At 35.2% G+C, this 20,204-nt stretch overlaps 1 protein-coding gene across 10 annotated transcripts in view; it reads left to right on the forward strand.

The window, feature by feature from the left end:
- The window catches only part of Phf20l1 (PHD finger protein 20 like 1), a 68,422-nt gene that overhangs the window by 22,344 nt on the left and 25,874 nt on the right, over positions 1-20,204 (forward strand). For 3 of the 10 annotated variants that reach the window (XM_076555988.1, XM_076555998.1, XM_076555989.1), the window contains exons 5-12: positions 95-183; positions 402-491; positions 4,743-4,956; positions 5,472-5,603; positions 10,402-10,484; positions 13,902-14,151; positions 16,187-16,375; positions 16,626-16,835. In XM_076555988.1, the coding sequence (XP_076412103.1) occupies positions 95-183; positions 402-491; positions 4,743-4,956; positions 5,472-5,603; positions 10,402-10,484; positions 13,902-14,151; positions 16,187-16,375; positions 16,626-16,835 (1,257 nt within the window). The remainder of the gene's footprint in view (positions 1-94; positions 184-401; positions 492-4,742; positions 4,957-5,471; positions 5,604-10,401; positions 10,485-13,901; positions 14,152-16,186; positions 16,376-16,625; positions 16,836-20,204) is intronic. The other 7 variants (XM_076555991.1, XM_076555992.1, XM_076555996.1 and 4 more) reach the window with 5 other exon arrangements.

The following is a 20,204-nucleotide window of genomic DNA, read 5'->3' on the forward strand; positions in this document are numbered from 1 at the left end:
AGAGCATCTTTTTACATAATACCACTGTTAGATTCCAAATGCTACTATAACATTGCATGGTACTTTCTAATTATTCTAACTGCTCCTATTTCAGGAACATTCACAGTTCAGTTTTATGATGGAGTAATCCGTTGTTTAAAAAGAATGCACATTAAAGCCATGCCTGAGGATGCTAAGGGGCAGGTAAGAGTGTTCAGTATTCCTGGCTACTTAAGGGATATCTTCCCGAATGGTGTTTTATCAACAAACATACATATATATTTTATTAAATGAACTAATTGTAGGGTTATGTGCTGAGAGCCCCAAATAGCAGCAAGAAAGAGAAGCTTAGACTGTAAAATAAATTATACACTTGATTTTGCTTTTTTGGTTTTAGACCTGCTAAAGTTATAGGTCACTAGTTTCTGTTCCAGGTGAAATCCCAGCATCCACTAAGCTGGTGTTGTCCTATCGACCCAGCTGGATCGTGTAACCAGTCTATGGGAAGTGAGGTAAGTGCCTTTTTGCTTTTAAATTTTGTTTTGTTTTATCTGGTATAGAGTCTTATTTAGAAAGCTAATTTTTAATATGAAATTTTACATAAGTTTCTTATCTTCTTCTTTCCTTCCACAAATCATAGTTATTCACCTTCCTTAAAAGGCGCTTACCTGACACTCTGTAGGCTGTTTCAGGTAGGGCTCTCTAAATAGCAAAATGGAAGCAGTACATTCTATGCTTTTACTGCTCAAAGCAGGAATGGATGGTGAGCATTTGAAGGAGAATCTGGGATGGAGCTAAAAACCATGTTCCATTTGCTGCATATGCTTCCTCAATCATTGGAGAGAAAGGTGCCATTAGAAACAAAAACTATTTTCTTTCATGTTCTGCTGTTATTTGGGATTTTCAGCACCTGGACCTACAATTAATTTAAGAACTTGAAAGTAATCTATGAAAATGTCTAATGTGAAAATATGTTCCCTATTTGTTCCATATCATGTAGCAAAAAAGTTGTCTTGAAGCGTGTTAAAAATTACATGGTTAGTTTCAGTTAGGCATGAGCATTTATGGTCTGCAAATGTCTAATTCCATGTTTAGAAATGATTATTTTTGAGTAATCTGGAAAATGTGATTGCTTCTGAAATGATTAGTTATATATATGTAAATGCAATTTAAAGTGGAAATGCTTTCAACCAATAAATCATTTTGTGTCCTCCTGTGCATTTGTATTGATAAAACATTTTTAAGCATCCCAGTGGTGTCCTTTTTGGTTACTGAGTAGGAAGATTGATTAAAATATTGGGAGCATAGTTTGCTACATAACTTTAAATCAGTTTCTTCTTTTGCTTTAATACTGTGATTCTATAACTGTGGTTATTCAGATGTCATGAAATGACACTCGTATTTTGCCTTGAACCTTTTGAAGTATGGCATTGAGGCAGTTTGGTTTGTGGTTGAATTACAGGTTGTAGATATTAGACTTGTGGATGTCGTGTTTGGAAGTATTTAGTCACACCATGATGGGCATTAACATTAAGATAAATGTCAAAATACAAAACTTCTTAAAGAGTACTTAATTGCAACATACTCCCTTTTAATTTTTAATTTTTTCTTCTGATTCTTAATTATATGCAGATTAAAAGTATTTACTAAGTATTTTTATAAGTTATTTTATGAGTTTGTCCCCAACTAGGTGTTTACAAATCAGGTAATTAGACAAGGCTAAGATCTTTTTTCTAGAGTGAGTAGGTTGAGAACCCTTTTATGAATATATAAAATAAAGCATCTTTTACTCACTTAGCAAAGAATTATACTGTACACTGAATAAATCCACAGTAGAAAACTTCTTCCCTAAACCCTGTGTAGGACTTGTGTAAGATGAGACGTTAATAACAATTTTATATATAAACTTCTGGAATTGTTTTCTTAAGCTTAAATAAAAGTCCTAATGCAGTTGTTCTTGACTTTGGGACAGTTGGCTGATTGTATTCCACCTCTGATTGGATTCCGAAGATAGCTTGACCTTTCAGAGAGCTTTTGGAAATGCTTTTGTTGAAGTGTAAACTGTAGGCCTTTTTGTGCTTGTTTGTAGACATTGTTCTCCACTGGGGGATATTATGGTAGACATATTGACTGTTCAAACTAAGATGCCCTGTCCCTATCTCTGTCTTCTTTTATATAACTGAGTGGAATGGTTGTAGTGTTGATCCATAGTTATGAGGTAGTTAGGATGTTTCCCAGGATAAAGTCTGTAACCACAACCTCCGCTCTCCTTCATTCTTTTTGCAAGTGTACTAATGTAAAGTGTGTGTTGAAATGCACTGAAGATTAGCTTATACATGGCTTATAAATCCTTTGCCATTCTCCTTCCTGATAATTTGCACCTGTTGTTTTATTGGTGTTAGTAGATCTTTTCATATATGTGTGGTTCATATTTTTAACCTTACAAAGAGAAAGTCAGAACTTAGGGAATTGAATGACTATGGATAGTTTCATTCTGCCATTACTTTCAGAGTGACTCCTGACTCAAACCTTCTAATTTCAAAACTGCATGCATTGTTAATGAACTGCTCTATTGTACAGGCTACCGAACATTTCAAGTATGTCATTGGTTCTGATTAATGGAAAAGCATCCTCAGTTTTTTTTGACAGTGAAGCTTTCCTATGTAAAAGTTCAAAGGAAGAACACTGGAGGTATTTAATGACATGGCTGTAATGTTTGCCATGATTAACAAATTTGTGATTAAAAAGCATTTTAGAGTATTTGAAAGCCACAATGATGCTCCTTCTGCTGTGTCTTTTTTGAAGGTAGAAAATTACTTGAGATGGAAATGACCCTAACCTTGTCTGACATTCCTCTGACAACTCCAAAAAAACAGCTGCAGTGTGGAACCTAAAGTCACATTCCCTTCTTTCACTCCGTTTGTAAATTTACATTCACTCTGCATAGAGCTACTGGTGTGGTTGTGCTCAGTCCACCTTCATCCTTGTGGACCGCTCCTTGATTCCCGATGGTGTTGGCCTTCCTTGGGAGCCTCAAGGCTCAGCCTTTAGTTAGAGCAACCCCAGCTGCTTCCTCTTCACCTAAGTCCTGCCACATAGATTCCCGTCCCACACTGGCTCCTTTGCCTTTGTTAATGTCTTACATCTTGTTTCCCCCTTTTAACTGTCCAATTTTCCAACTAATTCTCCTTGTCTCTAGAGACCAGCTCCTCTGCTCTTATCTCTGAGGTCTCCCATTAGTACTTCTTTTCAGTCAGAATAGTCTCTCTGTTCTCCCAAGGTATTTTTATTGTTCTGTGTCCTGTCACATCATCTTTTCTTCTTTTCTTTTTAAAGATGGTCGGTCTCATGTAGTATTTCCTACATAGCTGAGGATAACTTTGAACTTCTGATCATCCTTGCCTATTCCTTCCCTGTCATACTGTCTTATGGTTAATTTTATTGCCTTGTAAATTTCTTGACTAGCCCTTTCCCTTTATCAGCTATTGTGTTTTAGATGGATACCTGGCTTGTCTTGTGGGACATTCAATAGAAAATGGGCCCCCAAAACAGATTGTTAGGTAAATCACATGATACTTGCAGATCATTTCAATGATGGAGGGGAAGGATAGCTGAAGATGCATTTGTTGTTTGTTTATGATGGTCTGTTTATCTTCACCAAGTATTTTCAAGGGTGACTAGCTAGCACCTATATTTTTTTTGTTTAAATTTGTTAGCAGTAGTGTTTAAGTTCATTCATGCAATCCACGAATTAAATTCATTTTTGTTGTAAAATTATTTCAGTTGCTTATAATAGGAACTATTCATGTTGAATGAACTTTATTGTCCATTTAGACAGTGCTTAATGGCATGAGTGGAAGATTAACTCTGTAGAGACATTACAAATGTTTACTTAAAAACATGTTCTTACTAAAATTCAATATAGCACCACTTTATGCTTCTTTACACTGTGTTATACTTTCACAATAAAGAATTTTGAGTTAAAAATGAAATACTAAGATTCATTCAGGGCCAGGGAGATGGGGCAGCAAGTAAAGGCACTTGCTCCCAAGTCTGACCTGACTTTGAGCTGAGTTTGATCCCAAGAACCCACATGGTGGAAGGACTTCCACACACTTTTACCACATGTATACCAAGACATGTGTGTCCCTCACCCTCATATACACAGAGTAAATAAATTTAAAAATTAGCAACTAACAAATTTTCTTTACTAGTATTATGAAGATGTGATAAGTTGATCCTAAAGTTTAAATGTTTAAAAAGTAAAATCATAGTTTGATTTCTAAGAAATTAACCATGAATTGAATGGTATGTGCTTCTTAAAAAGAAACAGTAGCTTGGTCAGTAGTAATGTACTTCTCTCAATACTCATAAAAGTTTAATGTAATTCTCTTCTTACGTTATCTACTGTATTATGGGAAAGAAAAGTAATGCCGCTTTTAACTCTAAAACACTGAAATCGCATGTCATAATAGAGTTCCAAATTTTCTATAGGATTTGTAAGTTGTTTTTATTTAATTATATAAAAACATATCCAAGAACTACATGCTGTTTTTTCATCTTTTAGGTGGATTTTCAGTTCAGTCAACCATTAGTTTATTAAGCTAAAAACTCAGTCATGATGATAATCTGCCACATAGTTAGCCTAATTTTTACATGTGTGTATGTGTGAGTAGCTGTCAAGATGTAATACATAGTTTTATTCATTAGTGAAGCTAAAGTTGGATTTTTAATACTTCATGTTTTATGTTTTTCCTTTGGAGGACTGGATTGCTTTAGTCAAAGCAGCTGCTGCAGCTGCAGCGAAGAGTAAAGCAGTGACTAAACCTCGTACCAGTGCGAACAGCAATAAAGAGAAAGAGAGAGATGGGGGAAAATGGTTTAAAGTCCCTTCCAAGAAGGTAGAAACTTCAACTTGCATAGCCACAACAGAGACCGAGAAGAAGGAGGAGCTACCCACATCTAGTGAACCGTTTGGTACAAAATATATCCTTATTTTCCTTTCTTGTGACACAGGTAAACTGAGGTAGCAAATAACACCAAATCCCTTGCTTACCTGTAATTTTGAATTTAGGATCAAATTTTCTGCTCTTAGCTTAATTAGGTGACTGACTTTATTATCTCATACATAATTCTGAAGATACTGTCAAATACTGACATTAGATCCTTTAATATTCTTGAGTATAAATCATTTGATATTTGTTAGTAGGTTTTTGCTTGAAATTTTTGGGTTAAGTTTTTAAGGTATTGTGCTTTCAGTGTACTACATAGAAGAAGTTTTTCTCTTCAGGTTTTCCTTCAAGAATAACTAACTACTCAGGGGGCTTTTATTTCTGTTGTATCAATCCAGAGGGATTGGTGTTTGTGTGAGTCACAATGCAGCACTAGATTTAAAAAAAAGTAATATACAAAGCACTTTTATTAATTTTCTATTTATTGTATGTCTTAATTTGGATTCCAGACAAATTCTCATATATGTGTTCTGTTAAAAGTAGGACTTCACATAGACAGCGTTGTTCCAAAGATCGTCTTTCCACAGCCTGAGAGCATATTAACAAACAAGAGGAAAAATAATCAAGGCAACTCATTTCAGGCAAAGAGAGCACGACTTAACAAGATTACTGGTAAACTACAATGATTCTTTTGGCGGTGGGGGGGCTAAGGGCTTCGTAAAGGAGTAGCTTTTTAATAAAGGAAAATGGATCTTTTGGCTCAGTGGAATGAGTTGATTACTTTCTGGTTCTTCAAAGTAAACATCTCTCAACACTGTCAGCTTTGTCTGTTATAAAATGTGAAAATCACCATGTATTTCCTACCTACCTCACAGGGATGTTGTGAGGATCAATCAGCTCAAGGGTTATAAGAGTCTGTAGTCTTGAAATCACTTCCATGGTAGAAATAGTTTCTGTCAGAATGGCTTATCTGCATTTATCAACTTGTGGTGGCTTCATTTCTGTGGTTTTCAGGAGTTTTACATACCAACAGTCTTACAGATGACAAGGCTTAAGAATGGAGCCATTTGTAGTAAAAATATGGATATCTGAGTAAATGAAGTTCCTGACGCCTTGGGTACCTGCTGCTTTTTCTGGAGGCTGGTCTCTAGAGTCCCTTCTTGTAAGGGAGCATATTCTGTACATGGCAGTGCAGGGATGACGAAAATACAGACAACCCTAGCCAGGCCAGTGCTCACAGAAGAGCCTATTGAAGTGCTGTCTCCGTGGCCAGTCATGCTGCACCTGACACTTCTAGGCTGCCAGCCCAATGTGTTTCTAGAATTTAAATAAAACCTGATCATAATCCATTTTAAAGTACACTTTAAAGGGAAGCTTAAATATGATTCAGTCATCTGATTTTTAAGAACAAAATATTTTCAAGGGCCTTTGGTCTAATAAAACTTAGTAAGCCTTTTTTGGCATTCTTTTAAATACTTTGAAGAAGATTAGCTTCTTTGTCAGGTCCAGGAATAAATATGAAGTATGGTTGTGTCTGTTTTCCAAAGAGGAGACCTACTGAAAGATGGCTGGAGCAGAGAGCTCTTGTGAGCTGCTCGATGACAGGACTCATTGAGGGTTTGATTGCCTTGAGCACTGAGGGGATCAGGCTTGTTCCATCTGTGTATAGTACTTTCATGGAGTTCTCTGATATGGCTTGTTTTTGCCTTCAGGACAGGAAATACCTCATATCACTTCACCCGTTAAAACCTTTTCTTTAGAAACTGTTAGCCTTGGAGAAGGCCAGAATCTTGTCTAAATTGATTGTTCTGCTGTCAACTTGTGGCTTAAAATACAGAACTCAGTGCTACTTGCAGAGCAGAGTGGAAAGCTGCTTCTCTCTCCTGTGAGAAAAAGATTGAAACTGCACTGTTGGAGGATTCAAGACCGAGGAAGATGGAAAGGCCACTGACAGGATACAACTAATTGCCAGCTTCCCAGCATGATGGGTTTTCCTCCTTCAGCCACATAACCTGCTTTTAGTTTCATCCAATATGATTTCATATATGCCTGCTTCTAAATGCCTTAATGGGAGGGGCAAGCTCAACAATTAAAAAAATAACAAAACTAAACAAGAGGTCAGCTGAGTTCACGGTGATGCATTATCTCTGCATAGCCTTGAAGAGACAATAGTAAGGATAAAAGAACTATTTACCCTGTGCCTCAGATTGTAATCCTGGTTGCTTAGTAAGACTTTGGTCCTTCTGTGAAGGGACTTTTTCTTCAGTTTTCCATAGGAATTTCCAATGTGATAGTTAGCAACAAGAATAACACATAAGGTCTTACCCGTGTGAATCCGTTATGATCTTTTCCCATTATTTACTCAGAAGATTTAAACATATCACCATTCTTTTAGCAGTTCATCTCTGTTTCTACTTTTGATTTCATGTCACAAATATGCCATGCAAAAAGACAGTAGATGTTAAGATTGTCTTCAGTAGGCTAACTGTGGCTTTGCCTATGGACAATAAATGTAACTTGTGATCCATGAAAAGAAGTGAGGACTAGTGTAGAATAGCAGAGTCATGTGGGAGTTTTGCTGTGTTTCAAACTCAGCAAGTTCATGTGTCTCTTTCCTTTACTAGAGAGAAATGGGCAAGAATCAGAGCAGTTTGTTCTTATTTACTTTCCTCTCATTCCACTCTGTTTTTAAAAATAGTTCTGGCTGAAGATCAGTGAACCAGCAACTGAATTAAGTGTAACTCTGATGATTCACTGTTTTGCTTTCCTTCCCTTCATATTTATCCTATGCTGACTCTAATCTGATTGATGTATAGAGAATGATAAAATGATGAGCTTTTCAAAGTCACAATTAGGAAGAAATGAAATTGTAGTTGGATTCTGTATATGTCTGCATTCTCCTTGGCTATTAAGGTTTTTGAATATGTACTGTGCCATATTGACAGTTCTATCATATGGTGTGTTGTGTATGTTCATTTAAGGTAGACAGTTTTGCACTGAAAGCCAGAATCCATAACTTTAGAAACAAGTTACAAGGAAAATTGAGTTTTAGTAGACTTGAAAATAGCAACTGTGCACAGAGTAAAATAATAAAGAATAATCTGTAGAACGTGGTGCACTCTAATCACTGTAGGCGTTGCTGGAAGTAAGAAATGCTTGTGCGATGTTAGGGATTTTTGAAATATTTGAAAATTTCCTGAGATTAAATTGGCTAGTGACACATAAAGTTGACCAAGATTTTGACCACTTTGTTCTTTGAGCACTCCCCTTTGTGTTCCAGGGAGCTCTGGCCTCCTGTTTCTCAGTGAAGTAGATTATTATGAAGTGACTTTGTTTGCTGGTAGGACTCATGATGATGTGATATTCTACTTCTACCAACTGGTTAACGCCTTGATGCTGTATCATGCATTCTTAAGATACTTTTCTGGAGCAAGGCCTGTTTGTAATGTACTGATGATAAGTATTTGTAGTAATTAAAATTAATTTCATTTGTGTCTATTTCATTCAAATTCCCATTTACTTTGTATATTAAATTTCTTCTTTGAATTGGCAGGGAAAGATAACTGGTTTTGGACTTTCTCTTCAGGCAGAAGTAGAATCTCCTCTTCAAGTGCCTATTCTGTCATTGGTCCCCTTTTGTTTATGCTTAGTAATTCTTTTTAAAGTTGATATACTTGGCAAGCATGCAAAGTTTTGTGTATATTTGGAGCTTTTGAATTTTCTAGATACCAGTGTATTTTCAAATCAAATTTTAAGGAGTTTGTTATAAGTGCTTTGTTATTGTCTGTGGCCACATTAAAAGGTTTTCCTTTTTCTTCCCAACAATTACATAGAAATAGCTTTTTAATCAATTTGGTCTACACTATTGTAATAGGTTTGGATGGATTGTTTTGTTTCTTTTACGACTTCTACCATATTCTGAAATTTGAACTTGTAATTCTTCTCATATCTTGATGAATATAAAAAGCATTCTATCACTTCTAGGAAATGAAATGAGTAAGGTATAATTATTTAATATATTGAAGGGCAAATATTTGTCATGTTTGAATAGCGTTAAAAAATAGAACTTCTGTTCATTTGCTCACATAAAAAGACCTTGATTCTATATCGTTTAACAAAAACTTCAGTAACTCATTGATTCTCAAGAATATTAGCTGGAAAAAAATACAAAACAAAACAAACATTGTTTTAAATGTTAAAGAAATGTTCTATACTACATCTTTGGTGTTCATATAAAATGTTTACAGTATAATTAAGATTGAATTTGTGGGCTAAAAACCTTATAAAAAACAGTTTATATGTCTTTCTCATTTAAATCTACACTGGATGTGGGACAGGAAGAAACTGTATAGATTGTTGTCTCAAAGTAGGTGGAATATCAATCACTGATGTATCAAAATTATTGTTTCTACTGAGCTGCTTTGCTTCAGTCTCAGCTGTAGATATCCAGCTTTCCAGCACAGCCAGTGTGCCTTCTGCCTTATGTAATATTTGTCTCTCTTACTACTTTAGGGAGGTCATGTGAATATGTGTGTTCCCATCAGGTTACTTAACACCTATGGGGTAGTTACTTGAGAAAGTCAGGCCACATTGCCTTGTGAGTAGCTCTCTGTCCTGTAGTGTTTCAGGGGACCTTTTCTCTCCTATGTTAACAGTTGCAGTAATAAAGGTGTTTACTGTTGTTATCACTTGTTATACATGTTTCCTCTTTTAAACAAAGTAGCCATAAAGCCAAATAGTTGTCATTTTAAAGTCTTGATACATCTACTTTCATGGAGGATATTGACTGAATGAGCAAAGAATTGTATCCAATGAAATGCCTTTATTAATGAAGGCAGAATTTTGATGTTTTTCAAAATAACTATATCATAAATAGAGAATTCGGTCTTCTAACATTAGGTGTTAGTGTTAGAATTCACCTTTTGTCATCATTTACAGAATGAAGCTGTCAGACCAGGTGTTCACGTGACTTGCACAGTCTTCCCCTTTCATATAAAATGGGTCCAGGACATGATTTTGAAAGTTTTGCAAGAAAATAAGACATAAATGAGCATTGCTACAAATGCACAAAGCTTAGATTAAAGACTTTAGGTTGACATTAAAATTTAGGAATACTCTTTAAAAAGTAATAAGATGAAAGAATGATATTCTACTCTGTTTTATGAGTATTAGCAATATAAGCCATCATAATGTGGACTTTGAAGCCAGAAATTTTTTTCCCAAAATAAGTGTATGTATTTAACATTCTCAAAAGTAATATTTAAAAAAAAAAACATACCCAAGTCTGTGAACAACTCTCAAATATTGACTCAGTCTCTTGACTTCTCTGTGAAGTGTGCTTACAGTTTTAAAAGTTAGCATTTGAAAGTACTTCTATATATGGGAAATTTCATCTGCTAGAATTTTGGAAGTTGATTATGGTGAAATTAGTATGTTTTCTAACAAGCCATTTCTGTACAATTCTCTCAAGGTTTGTTGGCTTCCAAAGCTGTTGGGGTGGATGGTGCTGAAAAAAAAGAAGACTGCCCTGCAACAGCTCCAGTCCTGGAGCAGGTATGAAATGGTAGCATTTGATTGTTTCACGGTCCCACTGGAATGGTCACGGAGCTGTAGTACCTACGTGATTGCAGTTGTCCCTCTGATCAGATATGGGAATAGAGCACTGACTCGTTGATGATAGATTTTTAACTCTGCCTTCTCCCAAGTATGCAGATAAAATACGGACTTCATTAGCTTATGTTTTCCATAGACTGATATTAAAGCCATTGTCTCCAAAATTAGAAGGCTTGGAGACAGGCATCCCAGGGTATGAGCTTCCAGCTGGACACCTTTAGCTTTCAAAAAGACCCTTACACAAATACTTTTCATTTGTGTGTATAAACAGGGTTTTTTGACATCTAATTAAACTTCTTTTATAAGAAGTTTCTTTTATATTGTAACAGTTGGTGTTGTTAGACTGTGTTTTATGAATTGATCAATGAGCCATACATTTTTGCTAGGATGTATATTTTAATAACTACAATAAAAAGAGAATTTAAAAAACTTTTAAGGGTCTGTCTTAAACCACCTAATAGAGAAATTTAAAACTGAAGGTTACGGTTGCTAGAATTGGCCGTGGCTACCTTTGAGTTCCCACAATACCTGTACATAATGAGCTGTGCATGCTTTTCCATCCTCTAAGGGCTTAACTGCTTAGGCACTGTATGAATACAGTAATAGCCATAACTGGATTTCTTTGGTTCTCCTGTTTTAAAATCTGAGCCTTAATGTAGTTTCAATATATCCTTTTTGTATTAACTTAATTTTCTTTATTAGTAGCCTAATAAAGAAGACTTTAAAACGAGTATCTTTTCTCTTCTCTATATGTGTTTTAAAGAATAGCCCAAATTTAATTGATATTGTATTGAGTTTTTCAGTGTTTATTCAGGCCTGATTTGAAAGCAGTACATTGTTTGGGTGCCTCCATTAATGTTGTATTAAATCAACGGTCTTTTAAATTGATCAATATGTCAGTGACTCATACTTTCTGGTTTTCTATCAGCATCAAACGGTTAAGTCTTTGCCGTTATTGTCAGTATACCAACCAAATTTTAAATAACTTTTTTACTGTGTATGACTATATTCAAGGTCCCAGATATAACAATATTTTGTACTACTACAACTGTTACAATATACTCAGAATGCGACATATCAGGGACTTGGGTAATAAAACATTTCTGGAAAATTCATTACAATGTCAATCTTTCATTACACATAATCTATGAGGTAAATGTGATTATGAAAATTACTTATTATATGTGGAAGTTAGTTTAGAGGTCAGTAACCAGTTCAGAGAATCAGTTTTAAAAGGAAATTGGAGCAACTCGGCTATTAGTACTTGCATAATTCAAAACTTTTGAAAGTCCTTGCCAGTTTTGTAACAGAGACCAATAATAATTAATGAACCTTTGTAAACTGTTCTAGAGTTTAAGAAGCATCATGCTGTTCCCTCTTTTATTTTGTTATTCAGGTTGATTTCAATGTGAAAATGTTTTGTAACCAAACTCTCAATTTTTATGCTATATGTTAGCCTTGCTTCTAAGCTAAAAAGCCGAGTTATAAAGCTCTTAATTATCTCAGTTGGTATCAGCCAGAGACCTAAATGAGAAGTTTTGATTGTTGCTAACGTCTGTTGTCCTAAGGAGTTACAATACCAGTTCTGACAGGTTGATAACAGGCCTACAGCCACAATTTGCTGTTCTAATGGAGTTATAGATTCAAACTGTGATCTTGAACCCCTTTATTAGATTATTAGTTATAGATTACTTAATTGTATTAGGGAAATGTCATGTTATATTTACTTTTGGATAAAAATTGCATTTGATGCATAATAATTCAGTAAGGTTTAAATATGTTAATTTGTCCTTGTTTAGAAGTTAAGCACCTTACCAAGTTATTAATTTAAGTTTTAAAATCTTGTTTTATAACTTTGTAACTCAAGAGTAATGGATGCTGTAGTGATGTCTCTCACATATGTGAAGATGAACAATAAAATTGTTTATTTACAAGTAATGGCTCTAATTACTTTCCTGGCAACACCTTTTATGATAAGCTTAGGAATACTTTCCAGACATGGAGTTCTTTTTCAAACGATAGTTCCACTTGCACACATGTATAGTGAAGAAATTCAAGAGTAGAAAATGAAAGTCGAATGAATGGGACACTTGACACAGGGCCTTTTATGTCAGATGCCTAGCATGCCATCTATAGGGCATTCTGTGATGCCATGTCTAATATCAAATGTATAATCCCCCCCACCAAAATCTGAGTATCTTTTCTTCTAATGAGAGCAGAATTATTTATTTATTTGGCCCCTAAACAATGATCTTTTATATTCTAGAAAAATGAAGACTACAGATTCAATGGCATCCCCCTTCCCCAAATACATGGGAGTTAAACCATTTCTTGAGGACAGGCATGTTATTCTTAGGGCTAGTGACTTCACTATTCATAGTGACTTACCATAATATCAATTTTTAGAAGTTTGTATCTCATGTTTTGCTGTCAGATACCAACAAGAAAACCAATGTAGGCATCCCAGTACGACAGAATGTGGATCCAATGTAGTTACTTTCTGTTGTCTTTAACAGTAGATACTTTCACACTTATTCCTACATGTGCAGGGAATTTTAATGCCACATAAATAATATGTTCTTTATGAAAGAACTGACAAAAGTTCTAATTTTTTTTAAAAGTGTCAGTTGGCAGGAATAAGGTAAAAACTCATCTAAGAATGCGACGTATTTTGTTTTTAAATCCAATGTTTTAACTTACACTTTATCTCTTTTATGTTGTGGTTGTAGTTGTTGCTTGTTCTGTATTGTTTTTTAGTCTTTTAACTCTACTGCTGGTGGCTCTGATTTCATGATGCATTTTGCTTATGAAACTAGCTTTCAGCACTAAAACGAGTTAAAGATAATGTTTTGTTAATTTGGTCATTGTTTTCCTGTTGAGATCTTTCTTTAAAGGGAAACTGTCTACTAAGACAGTCACATACTTGATGACAGAGACTATAAAAACTCTTCTAAAAGGCAGAAGGTTGAATGTATTCCTTCAGTGTTCTAAAATCTGAAATACTTTCTTCATTTACCTAGCTGTTATTAATACCATTGACAATTACAGTTTCAGAAGAGAGCAAGTTTCACATTAATACTGAAAAAGTTTGTCCAATAGGATATTTAATGTTGAAAGAATTTCATGAGCATTAAAAAACATAGAATCATAGTTGACAGTATCCCTTTAAAGACAGCCTATTCAACTTTTAGTTAATAATTTGTGGGGTTCTTTTTAGTTTTTCATTTGTAATAGAACTGTTATATGTTGCTTAACAATGTTTTTGGATACTAAAGTTGCATAACAATCAAAAATAGAATACAAGAAGAAAAATGAAGAAACCAAAATAAAAATATCAATTTTTTATTATTTATTCAGGCGATTTCACCTAAACCTCAAAGTCAGAAAAAAAATGAAGCTGTCATTAGCAGTTCTGCCAACACTCAGAAACCTGCACTGTTATCCTCAACTTTGTCTTCAGGGAAGGCTCGCAGCAAGAAATGCAAACATGAATCTGGAGAGTCTTCTGGGTGTATAAAAACCCCTAAGTCACCACTTGCCCCAGAATTAATACAAGCCAAGGATTTGACGCTTGTATCTCAGCTTTCTTCAGTGATAAATAAAACTAGTGAGCACAGACTTTACAAATAGTTACCTATCCTATAAGATAGATTCAGAGCACTTTTGTTGTAGTTATATTGTTTTTTATGAAGTTGCTTTTTGAAAACTCAAAAGTTAAGTGAATGTGACAGAAAAAGCTCAAAACTAATTCAAGAGTAGAAATCATGGACATTTTTTTTACTGCTTTACTGTTCCAAGTCTGTACTGCTCCTTAAGAAGCCCTGCCATTGAATGACACAAATCCCACTGTAGTTTCAGTCTCCTCAACTAATAATACAAGGCCTGATTCATTACAAAAAAACAAACAAACAAAATACCCCCTGGAAACAAAACGAACTATAAAAGGACCCTTGGATGTTTTTACATAACTTCTCACTCCTCCTATGGTCAGGTAGGAGGCATCTCCTTTTATATGTAGTTCTCTGCGTGCACTTTATTTATTCATTCTTATGTTAACAGGACAGCTCTAAATCCAGTCTCATTCTTAGTGAAAGGAGAGTGTCTCCTTGGTTATAAAGATGTGACTGCTGAGTACTAACATCTCAAGTGTTAGACTTTTTAAAAAGGTTTCTTTCTTTCTTTTTTTTTTATTCAACATGAATTTGAGTAGAAAAAGATAAGATTTATGTTGACCCTAGAGCTTAGTATTTGAAACAGTTTTCTGGAACATCACTAGCCAGGTGACATTTACGTTTTGCTCCTTTCTTCAACAAATAAATTAGTGTTGTAGTCAGGAAATAAGGATGGCAGAGTTCCTAATGAACCATTCTATATTGTGTCTTCCAGAATAATGATATTGGCATTTGGAAGGCTTTATCAAACATACTAATCTGTTTTGCATTCAGTTCTCACATTTATCATTAAACCACATATTTCAAATTTTGATCAATCCTTAATATTTTTTGAATGAATAATCAGAAACAAAGGGAATAGAAAATTCCTTTCTCTGAAACTTCATTATAAAAGAACATCAGTAGTAGTCATTAGATTATCACAAAACCAATAAGCATTTTATCTTAAAGTTGTTTTATATATTAATATAACCACAGTATCATAAGAGTTTCATTTGTCTTTTGATTTTTCCCCATCATCATCTTGTCTTTTTTTTTTCATTGATTTTCATGGTTGATTATCCTTAAATACTCAAAACATCAGCTCCTTTACAATACTCCTTCCTAACTTAGCAGTAATATATTACTCCATACAATCCTACCTACTATATAATTCAGCAGATTCATAGTCCAGGGTGAAAAAGGAACTCTCAAGCCTTAAAGAATCATCCAAACATTTGTGTTAACATTTCTAGAAGACAAATAAATGATAAAATTAGTTGTTTGAACAAATAAAAATATTTAAGGGCAAGAATAGTGTCATACTAATTACAATCTAATTTGGCCATAATAAGCACATTGGTTTGTTTGTGTTCAATTTTTTGAATGAATCAGGCCCCTGATTTCTAGCTGTAAAAGTCCATGTGGGAGAGTAAGGATGGGGTAGGTTATTTATAGTAGCTTCACCTGGGGAAGGGAAGCAAGCGCAGCACCAACTGTAGAATGTATGTAAGAGCTGTCACCTGTGCCCCTGCCTGCCTTTCCCTTTAGAGTGCCTCGTTTGCTATGTACCAAAAGAGTTTTTCTCTCCCTGCTCCTTCCCTTCCTATCTCCCTCCACCTGCCTTCCCTATTTTTGCTTATAAAGAGACTACATTCTTGGAGGCAAAATGGCAGTTGACACAAGAATCCACAGTTAGAGAGCTAACTCCAGTCTCACACTTGGGGAGAGCTACTGGAAATTAATGTTCCATGTAACTGTCTTTGAGTTCTAGTAGGTTTTAGATTTTAGAAGTTCGGATTAACTTTTTTTGTGAAGAGGGCACATTTTTTTTGCCTTTGATTGCCTCTGGAACATTCCATTTCTTGTGGTTATCTAATAGCAGCATCAGAGGGCAGAATATGGCTCATTTTCCCCCTGCTTATCTCCTTAAATATTATAAGATGATCCTGGTATGTATCTGCTTCGTGAACATTGAAGATCTTTTTCTAGGTCCTCCACAGCCTGTGAATCCCCCTAGACCTTGCAAGCATAGTGAGCGGAGAAGAAGATCTCAGCGGTTAGCCACCTTACCCATGCCTGATGATTCTCTAGAAAAGCTTTCTTCTTCCTCTTCAGCCACTGATGGGAAAATATTCTCCATCAGTTCTCAGAATCAGCAAGAGTCTTCAGTACCAGAGGGTAATGTATATTGATTTCCTATAGAACCAAATGTAAAGGAAGACATTATCTAACAACAGTTATTTGAACATTTGAGTTTTCTTCTTAATGTCTCCTGGACATAGAAGCAGTTCATGAATTCTACAGATACCTATCTGGTGCCTTCTTTTTGCCAGGCACTGCATAAATACCACTGATATGCATTGACATGAGCCTAGCCATTTCCTCTGTGTTAATATTGTGGTTTTCTTTTCCTTTTCATTTTATATAGTTTCTGCTATTGCACTTATGCCACTCCAGAAGCTGGGACCCTGTCTCCCTCTTGATTTAAGTTGTGGTTCAGAAGTCACAGCACCTCGAGCCACAGATTCCTCCTCTCCTGGTGGTGAATGTTCCAGGGAAGAAAAGGAGGAGACACAATTGTTTGCAAATCCCTCCTCCAAAGTAGTGAGTGATGTAAAAGGAGCTGCAGTGGCCACTGGTAAGGAAGCTCTAGTTAAGTCTGGCATAATATTTTGATGTTTTGAATTAATACCAAATCCCTTTTCCAAGGACTTTTAGGTAGTATTTGTTTTTGGATGGAGTTTTTCTGTCCTAAAATTCTTTTGTGTGACCATTTTCACCATTTCCTGGACATAATTCTTATCATTTTCTTCTTCCTTCATTCTTTTCCCCCTCTTTTGCTTTTTCTAATGTCTGTGTGTAATAGGTGGTGTTGCTGTACTTGGAGCTTGCAAATTCCAGCTACCAAGCTGAGTCAACCTAGCAAGTTTTAGGCCAACTAAGGCTACAAAAGCAAGACCCTGTCTCAAAACAATAAGAAATAAATTATATGAAATGCTTAATTTTACTATTAGAAATTATTAGTTAAAATTGCAGAAATTCTTATTCATGAAGCAGAAAGATACTTCAGATGAGTTCTTAGATTTACAGGTGTCAATGGAATTTAATTAAGTCTAACTAGAATCTAGATTGAATTGAATTGTATGACCTGTGTCATAAGTGTAAGTCCATATTTGGAGACAGAATATCCTTTCTGAATGTAATTTATTATAAAGTTTTTGGGGGGGCTTCAGCTTTAGCTCATTTCTAGGTGATGTTATCTTATATGATCTGAAAACCTTGGTGGCAATCTTTTCATTAAGCTGATCTTTTAAATCTGACATGGTTCATATTTCTTATATATAGTTGCAACATTTTATATAGAAATTTTATAATTTTATAAAAATATATATGCACACACATATATAATTTTCAGAAGTCAAATAGTACTTCTTAATTGTCTTTTCATAAATTATTAATTTGGAACTGGCTGATGAAAGATTAGAGTCAAGTTAGATCAGGAGACAAATATAAAGTAGTCAAATGTGTTGGCAATAATTGTGTTTAACAATGTCTTCCCCAAAGAATGTGGCATTAGCTTCTTAGATGAAGCCAAAATATAGCTTGCTCTGTTCTGTCCATGCTACACACTGAAATAATAATATCAGTAGCTTAATTTCATCTGCTGCCTTTAACTTGTTCTTTCTTTCAAAGTAGTAATGTTAGTACTCTCAAGTACATAATTACTTACAATTCCATTTACCTGTAAAGATTTAAATTGTTTTGTACATGATAGTGTTTCCTTATTTTAAAAAAAAATCTTAAAAAATGCCCACATCTGAAAATTTGTGGGTTTTAAGAGATTGTCTTTGATTGCTCAGATCTGATGTATTGTCTTAAATAGTCATCTAAACCTAATCTTAGAGGAATGCAGTGTACTTTTTCACAAGATTCCTGAATAATTATCATTGACTTTTCGAGGAAGTTTTCCTGGTAAAGATCTCGTGCACTTTTTTTTAACAGTCTGTAACTCCTCACTGCACTCAGTATATGAGAATGATCTGGATGTCATAAAAGCATGTACCTACTGGAAAAATGATTGTTTGATGTATATGTGAAGATATTTGTATGTTCCTTAAAATCCATATTTGCATTGATTGTAATAAGACTGAAACACAGATCAATATAAGTACATGTCATAAATAGTGTATTGTAAGACTGGAATGATGGCTTGAGAGTTAAGATCACTGGCTGTTCTTCCTGAGAACCTTGGGTTTGATCCCCAGCAAACACATGACAGCTCACAACCATCTGTAACCTCACTCCCACAGGATCCAGTGCCCTCTTCTGACCTCTCAAGGCTATTGTATACATGTATAAAACACACACACACACACACACACACACACACACACACACACACACACCTTTTAAAAAAATGTCATGTCAACCATATTGTCTATTCTAAATATCAAAGCAGTGTTTGTACACCAAAATCCTTTGTCCAGATGATTTTACTTTTAACTAGGAGATTAACTTGGTCCTCTTTTATTTGTTTTGGCTGTTTGTTTGTTTTCCCTTTAAATTTCTGGCAGATTTGTAGCTATATGGTCGACTACCTTGGAAAGGTCATTCTTGTTTTTGTTCATAATGTTGAATTATACAAGGGCAACAGGAAGGTACACCATTGTCTTCTCTTTTAAAATGTTAGCAATAACTATTTGGAGAGTTTGGTGGGATGTAAGTAAGCTGGTAAAGGATTCATCCTTTACATAAGTATAGAAAGACTCAGGTTTCTTCAGCACACAAAAGCAGTGAACATGGCAGTAACAGAACCACTGTGTGCAGCAAAGGCCAGGAGGTTGGGAGAGTGGGGGGGGGGTTGTCCATTTTAGAAGGGTCTTCATCGGGTTAGCATAAGTCACATTGTGTGTAGTTTTTATTAGGTAATTCTTGCTATGTAAATGTGAGTGAGCCTGAGTGGTCAGTGTGTAGTCCTGGGCAGTTATGAGCCACTTGCCTGTCATTTACATGGTGCAGCTTTGGTGGTGTGCATTACCACAGCTCTATGATAGCAGGCTGGGGCTAGTTTGGGTTGGCTGTTCTGTTTTGGTGAAAGGAGCTCTAGTTTTTCTGTTTGGGGCTAGATTTGCACTGGAGACCAAGTCCTTCTTTGTCTCTCATTCATGGCCTCCCACCCACAGAAATTGAAAATAACAAGACAATTTTCAAAGAAAGTGAAAAGTTTAGATTTTCATGCACTGCATTTGTAGATCTGTTTGTGTAATTGTAATGATCTTATTGGTATGTATGCAGGTGAGCTTAACATTTTAAGAGCACAGTGCTCAGCAGTTTTTGTTTATTTGTTTTTGTTTTTAAAGAGAAAGGTTTATTTTGGCTTATAGTTCTAGGGAATACAAAATGAGATGTCAAAATGGCACAAGCATGAAACAGCTCATCATATCGCATTCACAGTCAGGAAAAACATTGATGAATACTAATGCTCTGCTTGCTTTCTCCTTTTAAGTCAATCCAAGACCAGTCCATGAAATGGTGTTACCCACATTTAGGCTAGTCTTCCTACCTCAGAAAGTGCAGACTAGATAATTGCTTAAAACAAGCAAATGCATGGTTTTAAGTTAGCTACCAAAAATTAGTATGTACATGATCATGAACAGTATTTGAATGGGATAAGGTAAGATTTCACTCATTTGTATGGCTCTTGAATTTTGTTTTTGAGGAAAGTAATGCAATTTATACTGTTATTTTTATTTTAAATTGGGTTCATTTGTTTTACTTTCATTGAACTTCTATTTGGTCTGCACACTTTTTTCTCTTAGTATTTTTCTATTGTGGTGGTAGTTTTGATTTGTTTCTTTGAAACATGGTCTCACTATGTCTATAGCACAGGTAGTCTGGAACATGATATGTACTCCAAGCTGGTTTGGAAGTCTCAGTTTTCTTGCCTTAGCATCCAGAGTGCTTGGATTGTAAGCATGTGCAATCATAGCTGCTTCCTTACTATTGT

The sequence above is a fragment of the Peromyscus maniculatus genome, chromosome 20, assembly GCF_049852395.1.
Source record: "Peromyscus maniculatus bairdii isolate BWxNUB_F1_BW_parent chromosome 20, HU_Pman_BW_mat_3.1, whole genome shotgun sequence".
Lineage (NCBI taxonomy): Eukaryota > Metazoa > Chordata > Mammalia > Rodentia > Cricetidae > Peromyscus > Peromyscus maniculatus.